The sequence below is a fragment of the Lactuca virosa genome, chromosome 7 (assembly GCF_052849685.1).
Source record: "Lactuca virosa cultivar CGN04683 chromosome 7, Lactuca_virosa_CGN04683_v6, whole genome shotgun sequence".
Classification (NCBI taxonomy): Eukaryota; Viridiplantae; Streptophyta; class Magnoliopsida; order Asterales; family Asteraceae; genus Lactuca; species Lactuca virosa.
The window spans coordinates 118,378,236-118,405,523 of record NC_136432.1 but is presented as its reverse complement, the minus strand read 5'-3'; the positions used below and the strand labels follow the sequence as shown (position 1 = coordinate 118,405,523).

The following is a 27,288-nucleotide window of genomic DNA, read 5'->3' as shown; positions in this document are numbered from 1 at the left end:
TGAGTGTAATTTTAAACCAAAACAATTATTAATCTACTGACTCACCAGCTTCCCACTCCATATATTTTGACCACTTGTAATCCACTTTTGATTCTTACAAAATTCGCCGGCTGAAATGTTCCCGTGCTTGGACTCTGTTGACGCAGCAGCAGTCACCCAATTACAGAACACCATTCTTGATTTTAATCCATCACTCCCTTCTCTCTTCACTCATCCGTAAGCACACATACTCATATCCAAACAAAAGCATACAAACCTGTATCCTCTTCAATCGAATTATCATCCGTAGAGTTACTCTGTTCTCTTGCTCTCCAACTCGTTTCTGGGTTTCACTTTTTCCAGATCTTGACACCCATTTGAGAGATGATGCTTTAATCGGAGATTAATTAGTCAAGAAAGATTCAGATAAAGATCGCTTGAACCAGGTATTGCTCCTCATCTCTCATTCTTCGTTCTAATTCAAGATTCTTTAAGGGCAATCCCCCAATTTGAAAGTGGCGGGGGTTCGCTTTTGATTTCGTTTTCAATTTCAATTAATTTCGTATAAAAATTTGATTTTCTATCCTGGGTTTACCCTCAAAACTAAAAAAATTTGCATTACATTCAATATCACTATCATACATGTTTGTAAGCGTAAAAGCATGTGTTCTGCGTGGCATTTAAGGGTTTTATGCTAAGAAAGTTTCGTGTTTATGTGAAATGCATTTGGGATTTGGATGGATTGTGTGACATTGACTTAGATTGGTAGGTTTGACTTCCATCTTTGTTTAATAAATTGCTTTTAAAAACTATAAACATCAGTTGCTTCGATTTTGCGATTTCATCTAATTCTATATTCTTGCTTGCAGATTCGAATAATTCATTACATAGTGCGATGCATAATTATAAACGAATCCACTGAGTCGTGTCCTATGGGCATGAAAGATATGCAGATTTTGCATCCACCTCGCCATCGTTCTCAATTAAAGAAACCCAAATGGATTATCATATTGGTTTCATTAATTTGCATCTTCTTAATTGTCGCATACATTCATCCACCTCGAGACTCTACTGCCTGTTATATCTTCTCGTCTTCTAGCTGTAAAACCATTGCCAGATGGCTTCCACCTCCTGAAAGACAACTCACCGATGAAGAGATTGCTTCTCGTGTTGTAATTAAGAATATATTAAACTCCCAAATCGAAACAAAAAATCCCAAGATTGCTTTCATGTTCTTGAGTCCTGGATCATTACCTTTTGAAAGATTGTGGGATAAATTTTTTCAGGTATGTAATAAGTTTTTTAATCCAAGAGGGTGTTGGATGCTCGATTAAACTCATTACAATTATGATTTTCTGATGATTTGAAGTCAAAGTGTTCAAGTTTTGAAAAAAGCATAAGAAGTTGCTTTAAGAAACTCATTATTGTGCTTCAAGTTGCAATAATCAGTTTAAAAATGTGCATCCAAACACCTTCCAACTATCATTTCTTTTCTTTAAAATTGTGTTTTGACATTTTACCCCTCTAGTTGATGACTTATTTACATAATTTGTAGGGTCATGAAGGTAAATTTTCGATCCATATTCATGCATCCAGAGTCAAACCGGTCCACTCTAGTCGATATTTCCAAAATCGTGAAATTCGTAGTGACAAGGTTTGTTATATACATTGTTAAATAGCAATAATCTTTATGTTAAAAAAAATAGCAACTTTTAAAAACTTTTAAGTTTTAACATCATATGTATATATATGTCATCCAATGATACATACATACAAAATAACCAGTGGAAACATAATCAAAACCACCTATCATGCTAGTGCTATACAGATACAACTACCCTTGACAAGGGGTATATTGGTCAATATTTTGTTCAGGTAGATTGGGGGAAAATTTCAATGGTTGATGCTGAAAAACGGCTTTTGGCGAATGCATTGAAAGATCCCGATAATCAGCATTTCGTTTTACTTTCCGACAGGTCAGCAGTTTGTGTTAGTTTCTGACAGGGGTATATTGGTCAATATCTGATTTTTGGTGTCAATGTCAAATTCTTGTTTTTTTTTCAGCTGTGTACCATTGCGTGGGTTTGACTATGTATATAATTATCTTATCTACACCAACATCAGCTTCATCGACAGGTTTGTACAAAAATCTTGACAGCTTTGACTTTGGAAGTCAAACATGAAACTTCACAACTTCAAATTCAATGTGTTTTAACAGTTTTTTTGGCAGGAAAATCGCCATTTACATTAGTATTGATTACAAATAGTACAAATATTGTGTTCTTGGTGCCATTTAGTAACAAGTTTCATATCAAATATGCAATTTGAAAGTAGTAGGTTTGACTCAAAAAGTCAAAATGTAAATATAACACTTTTTATATAATTCTGATGTTTTTAAATGTTTTTCAGCTTTGAGGATCCTGGCCCACATGGAAGTGGTAGATATTCCAACCGTATGTTACCTGAAGTTGAAAAGAAATTCTTTAGAAAGGGTGCTCAGGTGTAATATAATATTGAACTTTTTTGGATATTGTAGTCTTATTACATTTTTGTATTTGAAATTGAAGTAGAGGGTAATTTTGTACTTTATGCAGTGGTTCACAATGAAGCGTCAACATGCCATTATTGTTATGGCCGATAGTCTCTACTATACAAAGTTCCGAGATTATTGTCGGGTGAGAATTCCTTTATATATATATATATATATATATATATATATATATATATATATATATATATATATATATATATATATATATATTTGATGAATTTGGCATCACTAGTTATGCCATTTTAAAATTTGAATCTCAGCAGCTAGGGGTGTAAGTGAGCCGAGCTACTCGGGATCGACTCGTTAAAAGCTCGACTCGGGATCGAATTAAACGAGCCTGAGCCGAGCTCGAGCCTAAATATAAGGCTCGTTTATTAAACGAGCTCGAGCCGAGCTTCAATTCAGGGGCTCACGAGCCTAAACGAGCTTAAACGAGCCTATACACACACACACACACACACACACATATATATATATATATATATATATATATATATATATATATATATATATATAGGCTCGATTAGGCTCGCTAGCCCACTAAATTGTTCACGAGCCGAGCTCGAGCTTCATTTTAAGGCTCGAATCGAGCTCGAGCTCGAGCTCGAGCTTCCTCAAAATTAAACGAGCCGAGCTCGAGCTTGGTCAGGCTCGGGCTCGGCTCGGCTCGTTTACACCCCTATCAGCAGCTACAGTGTGGGAGTTTCAATTCCAATCTGGATTACTAGGCTTTATGACAGCCACTTAGTGGGCCACTGTGTACCTGATATGGTGATATGGTACAGGACACAGTGTGGGCCAGCTCAGGGGTTGTTGGAAGAATAACTTTTTTTTTTTTATTCTGATGTCTTTTTCTTTGACTACAGCCTGGTATGGATGGGCGTAATTGCTATGCTGATGAACATTATTTGCCAACATTATTTCATGTGAGAAATTTTGGCGTTTTTATCGTTCATTTTGTGTTGTACTTATTTCTAGCAAAAAGATTTGGATTTTTATCTTTAAAATTAATTAATTTTGTGATTCAAATTTTTAGATGTTTGATCCACATGGAGTAGCAAACTGGTCGGTGACGCATGTTGATTGGTCAGAACGAAAATGGCATCCGAAATCCTACCGGAAGAAGGACATCTCTTTACAGCTCATCAAAAATATTTCGGTATATTTTTACTTATTTTTATAATTCATTTCTGGTGGGAATGCCTGAATCCGATGGAATTGGAATTCAAAATTCCATTCCATTCATGTTTGGAATCTCGAATTCCAATGGAATCTTGAATTCCAGTTCCATCAGATTCCATTCCATTGAGTGTTTAGAATCTCGAATTTCAATGGAATCTGATGGAAATGGAATCTCGAATTCCAGTTCCATCGGATTCCATTCCATTGTGTGTTTGGTTTGCCATGTGGATGGAACTGAACTCCATGAGAATCGTTCAAATTCCATGTTTGATGGATTTCACCATTCTCAAGGGAGGGTTGGTTGAAGGAAGCCAATTACTTTCTTCCTTTTTTATTGATAGACCAAAGTACCCTTGTCATATGTATCAAAATTAACAAAACTAAAAAAAATCAAGATATTTAGTTTTTAATTTTAGTATCGAATTACATTCCATATGTTGCCAACCACACGCATGACAGATTATGATTCCAATTCCTTTGACAATTTCCATTCCTTCCAAAAATATTTCACAAACCAAATCTCCCCCTAAAATTCTTCCATCTTAACGCGTTCTTGTTGTATGAATTGCAGTCGATTTCTGAAAGTGTTCATGTTACAAGTGATGAAAAGGTATTTTTCTTTTTTGTAAATTCTTGGCTTTTCGGCTTTGGTTTCTTATTTACTACAAGAATCTTGCAGAGGGAAATGACGATTACGCCCTGTATGTGGAATAGTGTGAATCGACCATGTTACTTATTTGCAAGAAAGTTCTTACCAGAGACCTTGAACAGCATGATTGACCTTTTCCCAATTTACACGACTGTTTGACTTTTATTACCGATTCTTTGGTAAAACCATCTTAATTCTCACTCCTTTCAAACCTGGGTCTGTTTTCGAGTTGAAGAGCAAGTTTGAGTGGATAGTGAGGAAGAAAGGTTTTCAGAAATCTGTTTAATCTTGTTAATTTGTAATTTTATACTCCCTTGATTTTTGGGGAGATGTTTTGTAGACGATGTGGTCGACTGTTTGTATTTTTGTAGGGATGAAACAATTATTGAAGTAGGAATAGTGATTCCATGGTTGTGTTTGTTCGTTATGTTTTGTGCAATGAAAGTGGTACATGTTTCGGAGTAGAAGTGCATAAAAAGATTGGGGATAGTCCGACCCGATTCAAAACCCATCTAAACCAAGGATTCGGTCAAATAAAGCATGTTTCCTTTAAGTAATAGTAGAGAAATATATATCGTCGGCTTAACCCATTATTGATATATGGGTCATATATTCTTTGTCGGCTAGTTTGAGTGGATAGTCCGACCCGGTTCAAAACTCATTGCTTTTTTTAACTACTGTTTACTATTCTTGAGCCTCGAGCCATATAATTTATTTGATGTCTTCAAAATCTATGGTTTATTTTTTGATGTCTACAAAAAATTGGGTGTACTCGAGCATTTTTCTTGGTATTGAAGTAGCATACGAAAAGGATTTGGCTTCTTTCAAGTAAAGTTGAACATTGGGATATAGCTTTGAGAGTTTTGTTGTATTTAAAAGGTTATTTTGATAGGGCATTCTACTATGTAGGGAGAGTGATTTTCATCTCTATGCTTTATGTGATAGTGATTGGGACAATTTCCTTTTAACTTGGAAATCATTGATAGACTACTTTATTCTATTAGCTCTTCTCTTGTTTGGGCGTGTGAACATTGAGGCTATTAGGAAATTAGTTTTACTATGTAACTTAGTGGTTAAATCGGTCAATTATCCTCGTAATTAGGCAATTACTTGTACTATGTATTATGTAACTCCTTCATTGAGTAACTTAGGTGGTGTTTAGTTCGAGTAATTTGGGTGGATTGAAAAATGTTATGTACAGAATCAATAATAAAAAACTTAAAAACTTATGTAAACAATCATTCTTTATTCTTATTTTGATTGAGGTGTGGATAAAGTGTGTTTATTATTGTTTATTTTTATTTACAAATTATTTTAAATATGTTATGTAAACAATCAATAATAATAATAAAACTTAAAAAGTTGTTTCTATAAATATTTACATTTCAATTTTATAAATTGTTTATAAAATAAACACAAAAAAATTTGACAGGAATACATTCCAATTCTCTATAAACAAACTAAATTTAAAAAAGAATGAATTCCAATTCTTTTTCAAACTATACCAACCAAAGATTTAAAAATTCTTATTGATTCAAATTCATCAAATTCTAAATGATTTAACAAAATCCAAACACTTTGTAGTGTTTTTCTAGTTTAGTTTATTTTCAGAGTTATCACCATTAACTATAAATATGGTTGATGTGATAAGATAGTAGAATATGAACATCACCTCGTGTTAATGTGGTGAAATGTAAAAACAGTACATTGTGATGAAATGCGGTCATCACCACAATTGACCACACACAATCTTATTTTTTTTCTCTTTATCTCTCTTATATTTAATTAATTAAAAAAAATTATTTAAATAATCAAAAAAGAAAAATGATATAGTGATGTGTAGTGGTGGGTATACAAACTTAATATGATTGTGTGTGATGATGAGGTGACAACGACATAACATCTACCAAGTTTGTGGTTAATGGTTTCGAAAAGCCTAAAGAAAATCAATATTAGCTTTGTAAACACTCGAGGCTACACATATCAAAATTATTGAACAAAACTATTTAACCAAACGGATAAAAATACAAAAAAAAAAAAAAAAAAGAAGTGTTGTTTCATCATTCTATCTATGACTAGGGATGTCAACGGGATCAAATAGGGCCAGAAATAATTGCCTCGACCTCCACCCCTGACTTTGTCTTTTTCCCCCAATCCTGAATTCCCCCATTTCCCCAGTCCTGCGAATTTGAAGACCGCCCCCGTTAATCTCGTTTGGCCCGAAATCCTCCATTTAACGTATTTTTAATTCGTTTATTTCGTTTAGCTTTACATATTATACTAGTTATTCGGATACAAAACATATATTACATGATGAATACTCTAAGTTTAATATTTATTTTATAAATAAAATAGTTAAATATTAGATAATTATTTCGGGGCCCTCGTGGGATATTAGAGACGGAAATCCCCGCCCCCAAAAACTAAACGGGGATAAAACTCACCCTTGAACATGAAAAATTGTAAAAATACTCTCATAGGAAAACGGGATCCCACAGGGTCGGGATCCTACAAGGATTTTTGACATCCCTAATATTATTACTATTATTAATAATATTATTAAAAATTATTATACAATGTGAATATAACCTGTATGAATTAAAATTGCTAGTATGTTGTAAAGCTAAAATGTATAATAATAATAATAATAGTAATAATAATAATAATAGCAATAATAATAATAAAAATAATAATAATAGTAGTTATAATAATAAAAATAATAATAATAATAATAATAATATTATTATTATTATTATTATTATAACTACTATTATTATTATTTTTATTGTTATTATTGCTATTATTATTATTATTATACATTTTAGCTTTACAACATACTAGCAATTTTAATTCATACAGGTTATATTCACATTGTATATGTGAAATCCATTTGCAAGCCATAAATGTACTTTATGTTACCTTTAACAAATATTACTATAATTACAAAAACCTAAAAACAATTGTATTAGATTTGTAGTCATTATACTATATTATTATACTAGTTATATATTATTATACTAGTTATGAGACCCATGAATTACATGAGTTATATATATATATATATATATATATATATATATATATATATATATATATATATATATATATATAGCCTAATGATAGGCTAAATCCTTTTAAGTGTTAAGTAATCTCATGAAATTATGGCTTTACTAATTTTGTAGAAACCTTCGGTATCATATGGTTATTTGAAATACAAAAGTCTAGGTTGATAACAAGTAAGTTAATTTGAAATGATTAAACCACTAGTCGTGATGTTGCCCGTCTTTTAGCCAAAGTTGGCGTTTTAAGGCTGTTTGTCATTGACTCGGTTTCATATTATCGTTTCAAATTAAATTACCTGTTTATTGTAAATAATCCTATGACTGTATTTTGACATAACTATATGGTAACTCTGGGCCTTCTCTGTTCTTAATGGTATCAGAGTCATGTGTTTCATAAGATTATTTAACACTTATTTTCCAAATGAATTTTCACATGTTCAAAAGGAATAATAGAAATAATGTTAAAAATCAAATGAATGAAGAATATGAAATACCAAAACAATTAGATTTGCTAAACAAATGGACAATTCCTAAAATACAACCAAAAGTTTTATATGAGCTAGGTACTTTTGAAGAATTAGGTTTTATACAATCAGTTAAAACAACTGAAGAAAATTTAACAATGAATCAAGAAGATATGGTTGTTAAATTATTAACATATGAAGATATTCAAAGATATCAATATACTCATAATTATTTACATATAGGATTAGTGCAAATTGCTTTTAAACCTTTAACTTTACAAGGTTTACCAGAAAGTTTTTTAGCTGTATTACGTGATGGTCGTAATATGAATTGGAAACAATCTTTAATGGGCATAATACAGTCCAGTTTAACTAATGGTCCAGTATATTTTAATGTTTATCCTAATTTACAATTATCATTATCTGATGTTAATATATTAGATGCTTTAACTCTAAATGTTAAAACAAATGGATACAATTATATGTCAGGATCTGAATTAATATGTATATGTTATAGAATATACTACAGGCCTTTAAAAACAATGAACCCTAGGTGTAAAAAAACTAATAAATCTAATAATGAAACTATTTTAATAGAAAGTAATTTTGATATGTCTAAGATAACCACTAGAAAAGCTATTAAGTGGGATGAAATAGATTTCCCAAAAAATTGGGTCTTGGAGGGAGCGGTTCCTCCTCAACCAAAAATAAATAATAAAATTACAGAAATTATACAAACATCGGAAGGAAGAATTCAAATAGAATTCGATAATGATGATGGAGAAATACCTCTATTAAGAAGATGTAGATCAACTAGATCACTATATTCTCATATATCGCCTTTAGAATATAAGGTAGAAACTCCTTCCCGGTGTTCTACATCTTAATTAGACAAGAAAATAAATCAATTAAATATAAAAGAAAATATAGTCAAAGGTGTCTATGAAGAGGATCCTACTGCCTCAGAAATGAACTTTCCAATTTAATGGATAGAGAAGAAATAATAAATTTTAGTCCGGGATCACCGGCAAGATCAATAATTTATAATGAATTTAATACAGAAAAATGGAAGCCTTTTAAAACTTGGTTATTCCAAGAATTTTCAAAAGAAGAATTAACAATTATACAAGATGAGTTTTATTCTTATTTATCAAAAATAAACAAAATTATATAATTTGTTCCATGGTTTTTTCATAAGTATATAATTAATTATTTAAACATGATAGAAAGAGAATATACTCTGTAACGCCCGGGTTTCGGGGCTAAGCATTTTTAGACGATGTAATAGTCTAGGTCAACTATTGTAACACTTTTTGAGGTAATAAAGATGAAATATTTGAGTATTATGTGAATTATGTGAATTTATATGCTTATTATTTATTTATAAATGTGTAATAAATAACGAATAAAAATAAGCGTCAAAATTAAAGTGTGAGATAAGCCCGATATCTTTACATAAAGTCGTAGTGGTCGAAACAAGGATTCCGGGGATATAAAGAACGCCGAAATCCGATTTATAACGAAGAAGTTATGACCCATCGAAGTTTCGAGACGGAACCGACACAACACCGGGAAGCGTAAAAAGTGAATTTACGATAGAAGACTTTTTAGCCTTAGTAATCTAAACCAAAGTCGTAGAGTATGTTAAACCAAGAAAATCCATAAAAAGAACGCCCAAATCTGACTTCGTATGAAGAAGTTATGATTTTTCAAAGTTTCGGCTTAGCAGTGTACAGCCCGAAACTCGAATTTTAGTTACGAATTCTTCGCGGTCATTTAGCAGTCTAATCTCCTCCTACTGTTAAATTTAAGATCGGTCGAGAATTAGCCGAAAGAGTCTAAATGAAAGGTAGTGGAGCACTAAGCAATTAGTGGAGCAGGTAGTGGAGCACTAGTAGAGCACCCAGAGCACTATAAATTGAGGCTCGGGGCTGCCTCATTCTTCACACCTTCAACCCATTCTTTTACTCTCTATACTCTCTCTATCCATTCAAGCTGAAGCTCTGCCCGCAAGAAGCCCGGTTTTTAAGAAAAACTCGTTGTAAGTAAGCTACGCCTACGCAATTTTTAATATAACTTTTAAATAATTATAGTAATGTTATTAGGTCTTTAAAATAATTATTTGGGCTATTATTATGAGTTATATTGAGTGTTATTTAACGCTTACATAATAATAATCATAATAGCTAGACTATTAATTAGTCGCGGTTAACGCTAGACTAAATCCTAGTGGTATTAATACTAGGTTTTATCGAGGGATAATTGTTTTTGAGATAACAAAGTGCTGTTCAAGGGCAGAATTATCATCTTATCAGGTGAGTGCATAGTTACTTTCATCTTACACATAGATATGAAGTATTTTATATTAATTACGTGCTATGTGTGCATATTATCTGAATACTTGCTGCCTATGCTGATGAAAGATTTTTATACATGTTTTAAATAATTTAAACTGTATATGTATTTTATATCTACAAAAATGTTGGGGTAAAACATGGGTAGATGTAATAAGACGATGTGTGATAAAATGATGAGAGGCCTCGATGATGTTGTTGTTGATTCTGTCATCTAGCGGAGTATGGATGACGGCCACGGACTCTTCTAGACAGTCCAGTGGAACGCTAGCAGGCTCGCAACCTGTAGGTGTTTGTGAACGATGTGTTCACCGGTGTACTCTATCCCCCTCATGGTTGCCTTTAGGACATTTATTGCTGAGGAAACCCCTTGGCATTAGTGTCCATCCCGATGTTGATCCTTAGGCTAGGTCCCTTATGATAGGTGTTTTAGGGACGTAATGCGAGGATAACGGGAACGGGTAATCGGGTTATTGTTGATTGATGAAATTAATAAACTTATTTATTGTGGGTTGAAAACCCTATGTGCTCACCAGGCTCCCAAGCCTGACCCACTCAGTTTCTTGTATTACAGGTAGTGGCGCACGAGCATAGATATGATGTTTGGGATGAGAGATTATGAATAAATGTAGTAAGGCTTTATTGTACTGTTTATGCTTTTGATCTGTATTGAACATGACATCCCGAGGTTTTTAATGAAATACATTTCTATGGAAATGCTTTGATAAATCTTTATCATATTTTATTTTGGGAACAAATTCCGCAACACTTTTATTTAAAATGTTACTCTGATTTTTAAACAAAGCATAAACAAAATCGGTCTTTTCTGGCCGTGAAAATGGGGTTGTCACATACTCTTACAAATGGAAATATACAAAAATTGATTTTTCCGCCACAACAAAGTTTTCAAATTTCTAGAGAAAATATAAGTTTAAAGTTTTCGGCTTATAAAAAATTAGTTGAAAGTAATACTTTACAGGTAACCGTAGAACATATTAACCAATTAATACAACAAAATAATTTTACAAATTTATATTCTATAATTCTTGGAGAAAAAATTCTTTCTATTGAAGAAAAGGTAGAAAGCATATATAAAATTATCGAACAATCTCAAATGGAGAAAACAAAGCCGAATAAAGAAAAGATAATAGTAACTTTCCAACCTCCTCCAGAAATAAAAGATTTTAAATTTAAAAATGAAACAAAATTAGATCAAATTTTAGAAAAATTAAAAAAACCTGAAAATTTAAGTGTAAATACTTTAAACAAAATTAAAGAATCAGATTATAATTCTGAGTCTGAATCCGAACAAGATAAACGTATTAATAAAATAAAATATGAGAGTTATGATGGTAAATTTGCTAGAAAACCCGTCCAATCTAAATATTATTATAATAGACCTACCCCTCAAGATGCTTTATTTGAGGAACAAGAGTTTATACAAGACAATAGTTATAATGGTAAAAACGTCTATGAATGGAATTTAGATGGTTTTACAGAGAGACAAATATATTTGTTAACTCAAAGAATGACTCTATATGCTACTAGTGTAAAACAATTAGGAAATACTGATTTAACAGTTGCTCAAATGATAATAGCAGGTTTTACTGGCCAATTAAAAGGCTGGTGGGATAATTATTTACATGAATCAGATAAAATTCAAATTTATAATGCTACCAAAATAGTTACTAATCAAATTAAAAATGAAGATGGCACTTCAACTTCTGCACAAACAATAGTTCAAGATGTGGTTTATACACTCCTTTTAAGTATAATTGAACATTTTTCGGGTAAATGGTCAAATAATTCTGGTAATACTAGAACTTTACTAAATGGTATGAAATGTAAAACATTAACTTCATTTAGATGGTATAAAGATACTTTTATGAGCAGAGTATTAAAATTAGATGATTGTAATTCTAGTTATTGGAAACAAAAATTTATTGATAGTCTTCCAAACCTTTTTGCTGAAAGAGTTAGGAAACAATTACAGGGAAATCATCCTCAAATTCCTTATGAAAATTATTCATATGGAAAACTTATCGGAATATGTACCCAAGAAGGTTTAGCCTTGTGTAATGAAATAAAATTGAATCAACAGATTAAAAAACAACGCCTCACTGAGAGACAACAATTAGGCCATTTTTGTGAACAATTTGGTATTGATACTTTAAAAAATAAAAAGAGATCAAAAAGGGAATATATCCCTAAAAAATTTAAAAAATATAGTGAAAACCAAAAACAATATAGATCTAAAAGAAAGTCTTTTAGAAAAGAAAAACATAATAAAAAGAAGAAAGATAATCCACCAACTTGTTATAAATGTGGTAGAATTGATCATTTTGCCAATAAATGTAAAATGAAGAAAAAGATTAATAATCTAAATTTAGATGATAATATGAAAGAGAAATTAAAAGAAATTCTTTTAAATAATTCGGAAGAATCCTCATCTGATGATGAAATAAATAATATAAATTCGGATGAAGAAATTTATACATCATCAAGTAGTTCTAATGAAGAAGAAGAAAATAATTGTTTTTGTATAGATAAAAATAATTGCTCATGTGGTGATGAAATATATAATATTCAATCACAATTTCAGGATAATTTACAAATAAACGTTTTAGATAAAGATATTTTATCTATTTTAAAAAATATAGATGATTCCGAATTAAGATCACAAATCATTGATCAAATAATGAATAATCAAAGAAATACTCAGATTAATGAACCAATTTATTCTATGAAAGAGATAGATCAAAGATTAAAAATGAAAAATAATATTTCATTAAACACTACAATCATGGATTACACACAAGAAATCAATAATTTAAAAAATGAAATTATTTATCTAAAAAACAATCATAATAAGTTAGAAAATAGAATCATTACTCTTGAAAAAGAATCCCATAATAGTAAAACATCAACCTCAAATAACGAGTCGAATGAATTTTTAAGTGCTATGGAATTAATTACATCCCAAAAATGGTACGTCAAGATAAAATTAATAATTGGAGAATATTATAAAAAAGAATTTATTGCTCTTGTTGATAGTGGAGCAGATATAAACTGTATACAGGAAGGTTTAATTCCTGTCAAATATTTTGAAAAATCCACTCATGTGATTCGTACCGTCAGTGGAGAGAAATTGGATATTAATTATAAATTGTCTAATTCAAAGATTTGTAATAATAAAGTTTGTATTCCACTAAACTTTACAATAATTAAGAATATGTCCCACAATGAAATCATTTTAGGCACTCCATTTTTACAAAAAATATTGTCATTTGGAGTTAATGAAAAGGGAATCCTAGACAATTTTCAAAATTATGAAGTATTTTTTAAATTTATTACAAAACCTTTTACTCGTTGGATAGATCTTATAGATTTGAAAACGAAACAAATAAATTTTTTAAAAGAAGAAATTTTAATAATAAACATAGATGAAAAACTACAAAATCCCAAGCTACAAGAAAAAATTAATAATTTAAGAAATAAATTTATCTTAAAAATATGCTCCGATCATCCTAATGCCTTTTGGGAAAGAAAGAAACATATAATTCCTCTTCCATATAAAGACAATTTTAATGAAAGAAATATTCCAACCAAGGCTCGTCCTTGTCAAATGAATCACGACTATTTGGATCTTTGTAAAAAAGAAATATCTTCTTTACTAAGCAAAAATTTAATTAGACCTTCTAAATCAGCTTGGTCTTGCACTGCTTTTTATGTTAATAAACATGCAGAACAAGAAAGAGGAATTCCTAGACTAGTAATTATTTATAAGCCTTTAAATAAAGTTTTAAAGTGGATTAGGTATCCAATTCCAAATAAAAAAGATTTAATAGATAGATTAAATTCTGCAATTATATTTTCAAAATTCGATTTAAAATCAGGGTATTGGCAAATTCAAATTGATGAAAAAGACCGGTATAAAACTGCTTTTAATGTTCCTTTTGGTCAATATGAATGGAATGTTATGCCATTTGGTTTAAAAAATGCACCTTCTGAATTTCAGAATATTATGAATGATATTTTTTATCCTCATAGCAATTGCATGATAGTTTATATCGATGATATCTTAGTTTTTTCTAAAAACATTGAAGATCATTTTACACATTTAAATCTTTTTCAACAAATTATAGAAAAAAATGGTTTGGTTATATCTCAACCCAAAATGGTTTTATTTCAATCCAAAATCAGATTTCTTGGCCATAATATAGAAAAATGACATATAATTCCAATAAATAGAAGTATAGAGTTTGCTTCTAAATTTCCTGACAAAATTATTGATAAAACTCAATTACAAAGATTTTTAGGAAGTTTAAATTATATATCTTCTTTTTATAAAGATTTAGTTAAAGATACGGCTATCTTATATGATAGACTAAAAAAGAAACATGTTCCATGGACTGATCTTCATACTCAAGCAGTCCAAAGAATAAAAGAAAAGGTAAAATCGTTACCGTGTCTGTCTTTAGCAAATCCAAATTGGGAAAAAATTGTTGAAATCGATGCCTCCAATATAGGTTATTGAGGGGTCTTAAAACAAATTAATCCAAGTAATAAACAAGAAGTATATTTAGTTAGATTTCATTCAGGAAAATGGTCTGATTCTCAAAAGAATTATGCTACTACTGCCAAAGAAATCCTGGCAATAGTAAAATGTGTTTTAAAATTTCAAGATGATCTTTACAATCAACAATTTACTGTAATTTCTGATTGTCAAGCAGCAAAATTTATGTTTAATAAAGATTTTAAGCATGATGTGTCTAAACAAATGTTTGCCAGATGGCAAGCTCATTTAGCACCATTTGATTTTACAATAATATATAGAAAAGGTGAAGATAATAGTCTTCCTAATTTTTTAACTAGAGAATTTTTAAATGAGTAATAGCATTTAAGACAATTATCTAATGATATTTCTAATACAAGAAACTTAATTAAAGAGACTGAAGTTGAATTAACCAACTTATTGGATAATATGCCAACAACAGACACAAATATCCTTGATAGCATTCGCCATAACGAATTAATTTATTAAGATTCAGACTAATAGGCCTAAGAGCTCATCTTAGGTTTCTTGAGAATAAACTTATATTACTTTTGAATTAAACTTTGCATGATGATCCCTAATAGGGGAAGTGGTGGCTACCCTAATAGAGGTGGCAGAGAAAGAGGATCATATCCTCTTATTCAACATGGAAAAAATTTATTAATGGCTGAAAATATTGTCTCCCAACCATCATCATCTAATATGCCGAAACCTGGAGATCCACTATACTCGGCTTTCCAACAATTCTTGAAGCAACAAAAGGATAATAATCCTTCTTTCTCAAAAATAGTTTCGGAGGAAGACAATGATGATTCCTCAGAATATATTTTAACTCCCCACAAAGATTTAATAATTCTTTTAGAGGAGAAAGATATCATGTTATACTTTGAGGATAATGATGATCCATGGAATTTATTTTCCAGATATCTGGATACTGCGTCATACGCAGCATGTTCTTATAAATCACGAAATTATTATGAAAATATACTAATTTCAACAGGCACATGTGAAATTTCACATTTCTCCTCTGCAGGAGATAAAAAAGTTTATAACTTTAGCAAAGTAATATTCAAGAGGATTATATTTGCAGAAGAATGGGGTTTAAGCACCCTCAGGGAAAGAAAATTTCTCCACCCTGAACAAAAAAACTTAATAAAATACAATTTATGGGATTATATCGATAGCTTTTATAAAGCTTTTCTTTATGAAAATCCAAAAAAGAAACATTCTTGGTTTTTCAAAATCTGTGACCAAGTTTATAAACAAAAGTTGCCAAATTGGTTTACACAATGGTGGACATCATATGGTCCAAGTGTTCAAATTCTACCTGAACCATTCAAATCTTTATATGTTGAATGGTTACATGTAGCCCCTAAATACAAGGAGGCTCTTGAACATTCCAATGGGGAAGGGAAGTAATACCTACTCTACATTTTTTCATAGAATTTTCAATTCCTTGGATCTGGAAATGGATCCAGAAGTGGATTATAGTCCCAATAAGTTCTCATCTTTACAAAGGTCATACCTTACAAAATTTTGGGCAAAAATGTTGCAAAAAGATCCGATCTCAAATGAGATAAATTCTAAACAAACGATTGATAATATCAATCAAGCAATTTTGAAATATAAATCCCAAAAAGAATTTTTATCCCATAAGGAACAATCCAACAGTTCTAATCCTTATGAAAAAGCATTGAACTCCATCAAAGCACAGGGAAATTCCTCGCCATCAAAAGATGAAATTATCAAGACCTATTTCCGTCAAATGAAAGAAGACCTGCTTCAAAATATCAATAAACAATCGTCAGACAGCTCCATGTTATCTACAGGCAATGATGATAATTGTCTTGCAGGCGAATCTCAGCCAATGGATGATAACAATGACATTATGGACGAATTTACTGTCGAAGATGCTTTTGCCACTATTGAAGATATAATATTGGAAAAGCTACAAAAGAAGAAGACAAAAACTTAATAATTTACGGTGGAAATTTCTACATCTATTATTTGCTTTTATAAAGCAACAATAATAGAGGCATCAAATCAACCAGTTGTCACAATGCACTCGATAGTGCACTCAATTATTATTCTGTAACATTTTATAGTTTTTAATCTTTGTTTGATGTCCGGGCCTATAAATAGGCTCTTATGTTTACATATTAGGCATCTGGGAAGAGTTCTTCCTATCCTTTGCTTATTCTCTCTCTCTTGTAAAATTATTCTGAAGCAATAAAATAAGTTTAAAGTATTACTGGTGCATCCATCTTGCGTTGATTGTGTTTCCCCTTACTCTTGTAAGTTTTCATTACTTATACTTTATTATTGTTTGTACTAGCCTAATGATAGGCTAAATCCTTTTAAGTGTTAAGTAATCTCATGAAATTATGGCTTTACTAATTTTGTAGAAACCTTCGGTATCATATGGTTATTTGAAATACAAAAGTCTAGGTTGATAACAAGTAAGTTAATTTGAAATGATTAAACCACTAGTCGTGATGTTGCCCGTCTTTTAGCCAAAGTTGGCGTTTTAAGGCTGTTTGTCATTGACTCGGTTTCATATTATCGTTTCAAATTAAATTACATGTTTATTGTAAATAATCCTATGACTGTATTTTGACATAACTATATGGTACCCCTGGGCCTTCTCTGTTCTTAATGATATATATATATATATATATATATATATATATATATATATATATATATATATATATATAGAGTCAAGATCAAATAAGAAGGAAATTTTTGGTAGGAAGGTAAGAAGTTTTTTTTCTATATATTTTTTTCGCGAACAAACAAAATGAATCATTAGATGATTCATTTGTAAGATGATTCACAAGAAAAAATTCTCAAAAAAACATCTCGATGATTCATTTATATAATGATTTTGTTGTTATTCACTAAAATTGTCATAAAAGTGAATTTTTTCTTAATTTACTTAAAAATGAATCATAAAGATTTTTTTTGGGAATTTTTTCTTGTGAATCATCTTACAAATGAATCATCTAGTGATTCATTTATTTTGTTCGTCAAAAAAATATATAGAAAAAAAACTTCTTACCTTCCTACCAAAAATTTCATTCTTACCGGATATATATATATATATATATATATATATATATATATATATATATATATATATATAAGTCTAAATAATTGAGAAGTTTAAATTTATAAGAATAATAAGAAAAATATTGAATTATTAAAATTGAAGTGTTTTTTCTCTTTTAAGTTTAAATAAATAATTTAGATAAATAAACAAAGGAAACTAATGGAGCTTTAATTTAAGAAATTTGATATTAGAAGATAAGCCCGTTAATGAAATTCATATCCATTTATTATTATATTTATTACAATTATTAAATTTAAATACTATATGAAATTTAATAAAATAGGAAAAAAAAAACCATAAAATGACATGTGGAAAAAAGTTTAAAATAACCACAAAATAACATGTGACAAATTCAGAGACTCGTATACTACACATGTTTATTCTCAAAAATAAAATTAAATATGAAAATCTAAAAATTTAGAAAGTTTGAATTTATAAGGGAAAAAATATATTGAATTATTGAAATGTAATGTTTAATTTGTTATTTTATGACTTTTTTTTATTTCTCTTTTAAATTTAAACAAATAATTTAAATAAATAAACAAATAAAATAATTTGATTCAATTAAGAAATTTTAAAATTAAAAGGAAAGTTGTATTAATGAAATTGATATGCATTTATTATTACATTTACTACATTTATTACATTTGAATATTATGTAGAATATAATAAAATGGAAAAACCCATAAAATGACAAGTGGAAAAAAAACAAATCAAAAAATCTTTCTTAAAAATAACATATGTCAAATGCAATGAGAGCATGACATATGACAAAAAGATCTTTATTTATTATGTTAGATTTTAGCTTTACAAGAAATCAAAAAACTTGCCATATAATTATAAATACCCATTAACGACGTTTGAAGACGTTTGAAGACGTTTGAAGACGTTTGAAGACAAGAAGCGATGGATGAATAACAAAAAAGAAGTCGTAAGCAATGACGTTTGAAGACAAGAAGTCGTAAGCAATGACGATTGAAGACAATTATAAATACCCATTAACGTTTGTAAAAATACAAATAATGTGAGTGTGATGTGAGTCTTGTCATATAATTTGTAATAACGTAGGATTGTCGTTTCTCAAAACATGAGAACGTGAAAGTGTATTGTACTAGATTCTCATCTTATCACTTGTCGTTTATAATTATATAATGACTTCTAAAGAGTCTTCCTTATGTATAAAAGGGCGTTGCCCATTATGAATAAAATAGAGTTGTCTTGTGTAAGACTTGAATACTCTCAAAGTTTTCCTCTGCTGAAATTTATATTTCTAAATAGCAAAGTTCATCCAACATCTAAGTTTATATCATGCATTATAATCACAACATTCAGGTTAGTCTGTCTATTTATTTTTATTTTTATTTTATACATTTGTTATTTCATTGGGGGGGGGGGGGGGGGGGGGGGAGGGGGAGGATTGTACTTTGTCCTAAATTAAAGAAACCTCAATAATAATTCCAGCTAAGGTGCATGTTTTTTTCGTAGAATGCCATATTAACCAGTAAAACATATATTAATCTAATCATCACAAATGCCACTTAAATGGCTAAACCGATATAATGACAAAAGTACAATCGCTTTTTTATATTTATGCGTAACCAAAAAAACTTATTACAAATACATACATATTAACATAATACTCTGAAAACTCGATGAGAATTCAAGTTAAATTGTAATAAACTCAAACTCCACTTTGAGGATTCAAAGATCAAGAAGAAGGTAAACACAACTCTTACAATAACTCTTTCCATTTATCTCCCCTCTGAGTGCTGCTAATTTACATACATGATGAGGTGGATCAAAGGACGGAATCCCCAATTCCATTTGTGCTTTGAAGCTTATGGATTACCAATTTACCATTTCCATTTTGCAACTTATAATCCACAAATCTCACCTTAAAAAATAAATGCCATGTAACAAAATTGTGTTGCACATTCCGATCTCATTGTTATTGGTAACATTCATGATCCTAAAATGACAAATTATAAGTTAGATATTAGGAGCAAGGTTGAAAACAAGAATCTGTATTAGCTTTTCTTGATTGAATACGTAATATGTTTTTCATCATTAAGATCTTATTTCCTTTCAAAAAACACTTAACCATTAAAAAAAACTGAAAACCTCTTATTTCTTATTTTAATAATAAGTTTTTTTTATATTCAACAATTTACAAGAAGTAAACAGATAAATACAGACATTCAGACATTTCATTCATCTTACTTGTCAGATTAACAATCTAAAGGATTCTGTGCAAAAAATTTATAAAACTTTGGAGTATATACAACATATATATTTTTAAGTATATGAACAAACATATTATAGTTGTAAATTTATAATGTTGATGCTAATCATGCTGTATTATTTTGATACAGTTACTTTTCTAAACTATAAGTCCCATTGATCAGAAAGATTCCATGATTTCCATCCACATTGAAAAAAATTCGATTTTATGGGAAAAAGATCAGAAGGTGTCAAATAATGCAAAGTTTAATCTTTTAAAAAGCTTTATTCAACAATTAGTTTCCAATCAAAATAGCAAGAACATACCTGCAAATTGCATCAAACATGAAGAAAATGACATTTTCATTTTTCAATCAATCATCCTCTATCAAAACAAGAAAGCAACTTTGCAACTTTATTCGCCTTCTTTAACTCTCCTCTAGAACAAAGTGAAGCAAGTAAGTTATAACAAGCCTCAAAATCATCATACACCCCATCATCTTGATCAGAAATCAACGGTTGAGATCCACCTAATCCAACCCTTCCCTCATCAAACTTCTTTCCTACAGGAAAAAACATCCTCACAATTTCATCAAGAAGCAAAATAGCTTCACGTATGTTCCCTTGATCACATAAAGAAACAAGAAAATGATCCAAAGACTCATTTTCATCCCCTGTATCAACTTTCTTTAGCAAATCAACAATCTTTTCAATTTCAAGCATATCCCTTAAAACACTTCTAGATTCTTCCATTCTTCCTTTAGAACATAACCCTCTAATTAAATAGAAAAACCCTAATAAATCAGGGAAAAGACCATTTGTTCTTGAATCAAAATAGTACTCAAGAGCTCCTTCCATGTTCCCATTTCTACAAAAACTATTAATCACAGCACTAATTGTAAATTCGTCTTGTTTCACACCTTTTTCATCCAAATCAGCAACAATTTTCAACACTTCAGGCAATTTCCCAAGCTTACTATACCCGTTGATTAAAGAGTTATAAACACGAATATTTGGCTTGAAACCCTTTAAAATCATCCGTTCGAATAATTCTTTGGCATCAAGCAAATACCTTTCTTTGCTTAAAGCATCAATGAGTGTTGCGTATGTGATTTCTGAAGGAGTTATATCAATCTTTTTCTTTTCTAATGAATCGAATAGTCTAAATGCTTCAAGAAAACACCCTTGGTGACATAGCCCGTTGATGATTGAATTATAAGTGATGACATTAAGGGTAACTCCATGTTTCATGGCTAAACAACATATCTCTAAAGCTTTCCGGATATACCCTTCTTTGGAAAGTTTGTCTACAAGAATGGTGTAATCAACAACATCCATGAAGGGTAGTCTTTCTTTTGATCCAATCATAAGGTTAAAAGCATCTATGGCCCTTCCATTCTTGATTAGTTTCTTGAAAATAGGGATTGGAAAATTAAGATTGTTTCTTGATTTGAGAAATTTGATTGCTAGGTTAATATCTTTCATACACAAGTAATGTAAGATGATCTTGCTTACTCTAGAGTCAAAGATTCCAAATTCTTTCACAAAATCGCTTACACAAATCTTTTCAAAACCCATTTCTTGATCTTTAACAAGCAATTCCAAGAAACAATTATAAGAGTTTATGGTAAAAAAAGATCCATTGTTTCTCATGAACATGTATAAATCAGTACAGGACTCAGAAAACCCTTCATCACACAAACAACAAAGAGCATCGTTGCATATTATATGAAAAGATTCAAGTCCCAAATTCTTGATTCTTGAAACAAAATCCAAAATCCCATTTTGGCCTTTTGTTTTTATAATCGAATGTAATAACATTTGGTTGATATGTGGATTTAGAGGCATACCTCTTTCGTTAAGCTCTATGAACACTTGAATGGCCATATCGATCATATTTGTTTTAAAGAGTCCATTGATGATGGAATTATAACATGTGACTGAATTCATTGATGTCCTTCTAAATTCATCAAAGACTTCAAGTGCCTCCTCAATTCGACCATATTTACAATACCCATCAATCAAAGTACAAAAAGTAACATGATTTGCAACCAAATTCATCTCTGGCATTCCCTTGTAAAGGGTATATGCGTCCTCAAATGACCCTATGAGAAATAGTGCTTTTATAAGTGTGTTACACATGACAACATCCATACAAACTTGAGCTTCTTTGAGGGTCTTTTTTGTCATTAACAACCCCATGGAATCTTTTTCTTGGATATAGCCATGTAACACAGTAGTATAAGTAACAATATCTCCATGGATACCTTTCAAAAGATCATACGCCTCATTTGTCCTCCCAACTTTACACAACCCATGAATTATAATGTTGTATGTGACAACACTTGGATGAACACCCTTTTCATTCATTTCATCAAGCATATGGAACACAAAATCAAAATCATGAATTCTACAAAATCCATCAATTAGGGTAGCATATGCAAACTCATCCACTTCCATCCCCAAATTATTCACCAAATTGAAGACCCTAAGGGCCTCTTCTAACTTGCCTTTCTTGCAAAATCCTGATATGATTGTGGTAAAAGTGATCAAATTCGGCCTAATTCCTTCCTTTTCCATTACATGTAGAAACCCTATTGCCTTTTCCACAAGTCCTTCCTTTGAAAAACCATCTATAAGAATTGTGTAGCTAATAGCATCCAATTCTATCTTCCTTTCAACCATTTCATTATGCTTTTGCAAAGCTTCCATTACAGTTCCTGCCCTAAAATACTCATAAATTAAATTACCATAAAACACAACATCAGATGCTAATCCATCCTTCTCAATTCTGTTAAGTAATTCAGAAACTTGTTCAAATCTTTTTAATCTACAATAAGCACTCAAAAGACAAGTATAAGTGACAATATTCATCTGTAACGCAGTGGATTTTGCAGCATTTTCATAAAATCCTACAGCAAGCTCAGGCTTCCCAACATTAATAAACCCCGAGATAACAGTACTAAACACGAAATTGTCAAAAGGGTATTTAAATTTCTCATCAGTCATCAGTTGTAAAACTTCAATTGCTCTATCCATCTTACCTTGCCGACTAAAAGAACTTATTAATGCACAAAATGTAAAAGAAGAAGGAATTATACCATCAATCTTCAGGTAATCCTGCAACACCGAAAACCCCCTTTCCGGGTCTTTCTCATTGACACAGAAACCTTGGACTAATGAATCCAAAATCCGATTTTGTAAAATGGTTGGGGTTTTTCCTATCTGGGTATTGATAAATTCGACTGCTTTTTCGTAATGGTGTTGTTTGAGAAGAGCCCTTGTGAAGATTGAATGTGTGATATGATCTCCTTCGATTTTGTTGGAGTTTAGTTGAGATATGAAGTGTGTAATGAATCGAAATTTTTTGGTTTTGAAGAGTTTAAGAAGAAAGTTGTTGTAATGTTTGAGAGATGGACTCACACTACTTTTCAAGAGGGTCGCGAGTGACAGAATTGATTGATGGTTGCGACGAGAAGAAGAAGATGATGATCGGGAAGGGGAACGCGTGAAAGTAGAGAATCTTTTGGATTTAGGAAGCTTACAGAAAATCATTTGTTGGGAACAGCCCGTTTTCGAGGATGGTTTGATTTCTTGCCTCTGTAAATGGTTCTACATAGAACTATAGAAGTGCTCTATAAATTAATTAATTATAAATAAATAAATACAAGAGCTAAAGAATTTTTATTTATGTATAAATTAATTATAATAACAAAAAAATTCAATTTTTTCATAAAAAATTTACACATTTAAGTTTGTTATCAATATATTATATTTGAAAAAAAAAACTATCTAATCACAACATTTGAAATATCATTATTGTTAAAAAAAATACTTGTATTTAGCCACGATTTCATAAATTGGATTTTGTTTTTTTACAAAGACCATAGAGGAAGGTTGTGTTTGTTGTCTTATAGACTTTTGTAGTTGGTTTAATCTTGTTGCCATGTATTTTTCCTAGTTATGTGGCTCTTATTTTCCCGTTTAATTCTAGATTAGTATATCGTTATTACTTCTTGTTTGGTTGTTTTCTTATTCTTTTTTATGGCTGGATGTTGCAAAATCTCGAGTGAAGAAAATCGAAATGCTCAAACGAACATTGTCATCGTGGTGTTGTGGGGAGATGTTTGACTTCATATATTATTAACAACCAAGATATAAGTTAGAGTTATCCCAAACTCTATGATTTCAACTAAATAGAACAACTTTTAATTTCAACTAAATATAACAACTTTTCAAAAGGGTTGATCTATTACTGACATATATGTTAGATAATTGGGGTAACAGAGTATTTGGATCAGTGAGAGTTGTGAAACACTTTCAAATTAAAGCATTTTGAGGGTACAATCTAAAATCTCTAATTGTATAAAACTCATTGTTTAAAAAAAAAAAAAAAAAAAAAAAAAAAAAAAAAAGGAGACCGAATAAGATGTTATGATGTAGTGTACCAGTCCTGACTTCAAAATTGATCATAGATCAAGAACATAACTTCATGTCTTAAAATTGTCATCTGATGGTTACAGGAACGCAAATCAGAACTTGTAAAACATAGAATTATGCTTTTGAATATTCAGCATATCCAATGAAGATATATTTTATACCTTTCTCACCCAATGTTTTCCTTTTGGGTTCGGTGAACCTTACAACTGCTCTACAACCCCAAACTTTGAGATAACTCAAATTTGATATCTTTTTACACCAAAGTTCTTAAGGAGTATTCTTACTCCTTTTGTTTGGAGTTCTATTCAAGATATAACTTGCAGTTAACAAAGCCTCACCCCAAACCCTTCACTTAAACCATAATAGGACAACATTTAGTTAACCATTTCTTTCGAAGTCCTATTCTTCCTTTTAGCTAAACCATTTTGTTGTGGTGTATAAGAAGTCATGGTTTGGTGTATTATTCAGTTGATTCGAAATTAATTGGATCATAATACTCACCACTTCTGTTAGTACACAAAACTTTTATTAATTTATTTTTATGTAGCTCTACTTGTTGTTTATAAATTTTAAATTTATCAAGAGCTTCATCTTTTAAATGTAACAAATAGACATAACAATATCTAGATGCATCATCAATAAAAGTAATGACATATTTTTTGTTTCCTAGGGAAGGTGTTGCACGAAAATCACATAAATCACTATGTATAAGTTCCAACGCCTTATTTTCCCTAACAACATCATTGAAAGGTTGTCTAGTGATTTTAGTTAACATGCAAATTTTACATTTTTCATTATGTATATCAAAAGCATAAATTAAACACATTTTAGACATGTCTTTTGATAACGTCTATTTTATGCATATATTTATGATGTTTTCTTATTATTTTATACTATGTTTTATGTTATTTAGAACTAAAAGATACTTAATATGCTTTGAAATATTCAATTACAGTTAAAATGGGACCTGGAATGCAAAAGAAATAGAATGGAGCTAAAAAGATGCAAAAAGGATATTGCTGGCAGATTGACCCATCTTCAGTGTTTTGGGTATATCTGATGACTCATAAGTCCAATTGACTAGATTTCAAAATGTTCTGGAAACTAGATGAAATTTTCTACGACTTATGTGAGAGGGCCTTTTTGCTAATTTGACATTTATCATATCCAAAATCGGCCTTGAAGATGAAGCATAAAAGCTGGACGGAAATTCCCCAAGCACCACTTACCTTATTTTTATTTGCTTAATCTCTAAGTCACCATTAGTTTTCTTGTTCCAATCCAACTCTAATATTCCATATTAATTCCATCTCCATTCAACTATAAATATCTCATATTATTCCAACATTTTCATCATCTATGATATTCCACTTCGACTTGTGCAACAAGAAAACTTCATAACTACCGTTTTGAGGGTCTAAAATGTGGCCGGAGGCCGTTAATGTAACATCCCAAAAATACCAGCTAAAAATTTCATTTTTAAATTAGGTTAATTCATAAAAACATCGTTACAAAACATTCATAATATTAATTTATGTCTGAGAACCGGTAACATCATAGTAAAATATTCAGAGTACATCCCAGAAAATCCATAGTGCGGAAAACATGAGAGTGTGTGATATGCCGCTACCGCGCCGGCTCCTTTCCCCTAGCTGAAGAAGTACCTGAAAACAAAACTATAAAACGTAAGCATGAAGCTTAGTGAGTTCCCCCCATCGTACCACATACCATACAATCACATAACATACAGATTTTGTCAGGCATATCTGGGTGCCCGACCTACCCCTTCGGTCCTTTCGACCGGATACTGCCCAGCATATCTGGGTGCTGGCCTCCCCTTCGGTCCTTTCGACCGGATACTGGGGACTATTTCACCCCTCTACTACTCCCACATAACATATATCACATAACCATAATCTGTCTAACATGACTGGGTATGACTACCCCTTTCGGCCCTATCGACCGGAAAACCCTGGGGACTATCTCCCATACTGTTACTAGCATATAACATCATATCATACTAGCACATAACATATCAGGTAGTAGCAAACCTAGATGATATCACGAAGACAATCATCCAACATACAACTCCTACTGGTGGGCCGGCATTGTGGCCGTAGACCCACCGCTACTGGAAGGTAACTCACCTCGAGGGTAGCTGCTGAAAACCCGCTCAACCTACGCCTGGCTGCCGCACCGGTAACCCTCCGGCAATAAATCTGTAATCATGGATTAGGTACTCATAAATACCCCTTAGGTCAAATGACTGGTCAAAGTCAACTTCTTGGTCAAAGTCAACTCTCTGATTGACTGGACTCGCCGAGTCCATATAGCGACTCGCCAAGTCCTTCTACGTCTAGCCCGACTCTGACTCATCGGGTCCATGTTCCCACTCACTGAGTCAGCCTGACTCGCTAAACGGGGACAACTAACAAACCCGCGACTGGACTCGCCGAGTCCAAGGGGGGACTCGCCGAGTCCGACGAACAGATCTCACAATTCGCTCCAATCTTCCATCAGAACATCAACCTTGGAGATTTGGAGATTCTGGGACTATAGCTACACGTTAAATTGCTAATTCCACGTGCGACTACGAAGGGTTGGACCTCCTACACTTAAACCCTTCTTATCCTAGTGACAGTTCATATGACTCGCCGAGTTTGAAGAACACTCGCCGAGTTCAAGGCTATATTCAAGGGACTCGCCGAGTTTGAAGAACG

At 31.2% G+C, this 27,288-nt stretch overlaps 2 protein-coding genes across 2 annotated transcripts; one reads left to right on the top strand and one right to left on the bottom strand.

Annotated features, from left to right (window-relative positions):
* Positions 1-58: 58 nt before the first annotated feature.
* On the top strand, positions 59-4,788 carry LOC145124541 (glycosyltransferase BC10-like). The gene is made up of 11 exons (XM_079059942.1): positions 59-425; positions 849-1,265; positions 1,535-1,633; positions 1,855-1,955; positions 2,044-2,115; positions 2,389-2,479; positions 2,574-2,654; positions 3,397-3,456; positions 3,567-3,689; positions 4,284-4,322; positions 4,392-4,788. Exons 2-11 carry the CDS (start codon positions 912-914, stop codon positions 4,518-4,520), a joined length of 1,149 nt encoding a protein of 382 aa, XP_078916068.1. The 5' UTR covers positions 59-425; positions 849-911; the 3' UTR covers positions 4,521-4,788.
* A 14,614-nt stretch (positions 4,789-19,402) lies between these two features.
* On the bottom strand, positions 19,403-23,731 carry LOC145125005 (Pentatricopeptide repeat (PPR) superfamily protein). The gene is made up of 2 exons (XM_079060492.1): positions 20,456-23,731; positions 19,403-19,877 (listed from the first exon to the last, which is right to left on the bottom strand). Exon 1 carries the CDS (start codon positions 23,681-23,683, stop codon positions 20,507-20,509), a length of 3,177 nt encoding a protein of 1,058 aa, XP_078916618.1. The 5' UTR covers positions 23,684-23,731; the 3' UTR covers positions 19,403-19,877; positions 20,456-20,506.
* Between the last annotated feature and the right edge of the window lie 3,557 nt (positions 23,732-27,288).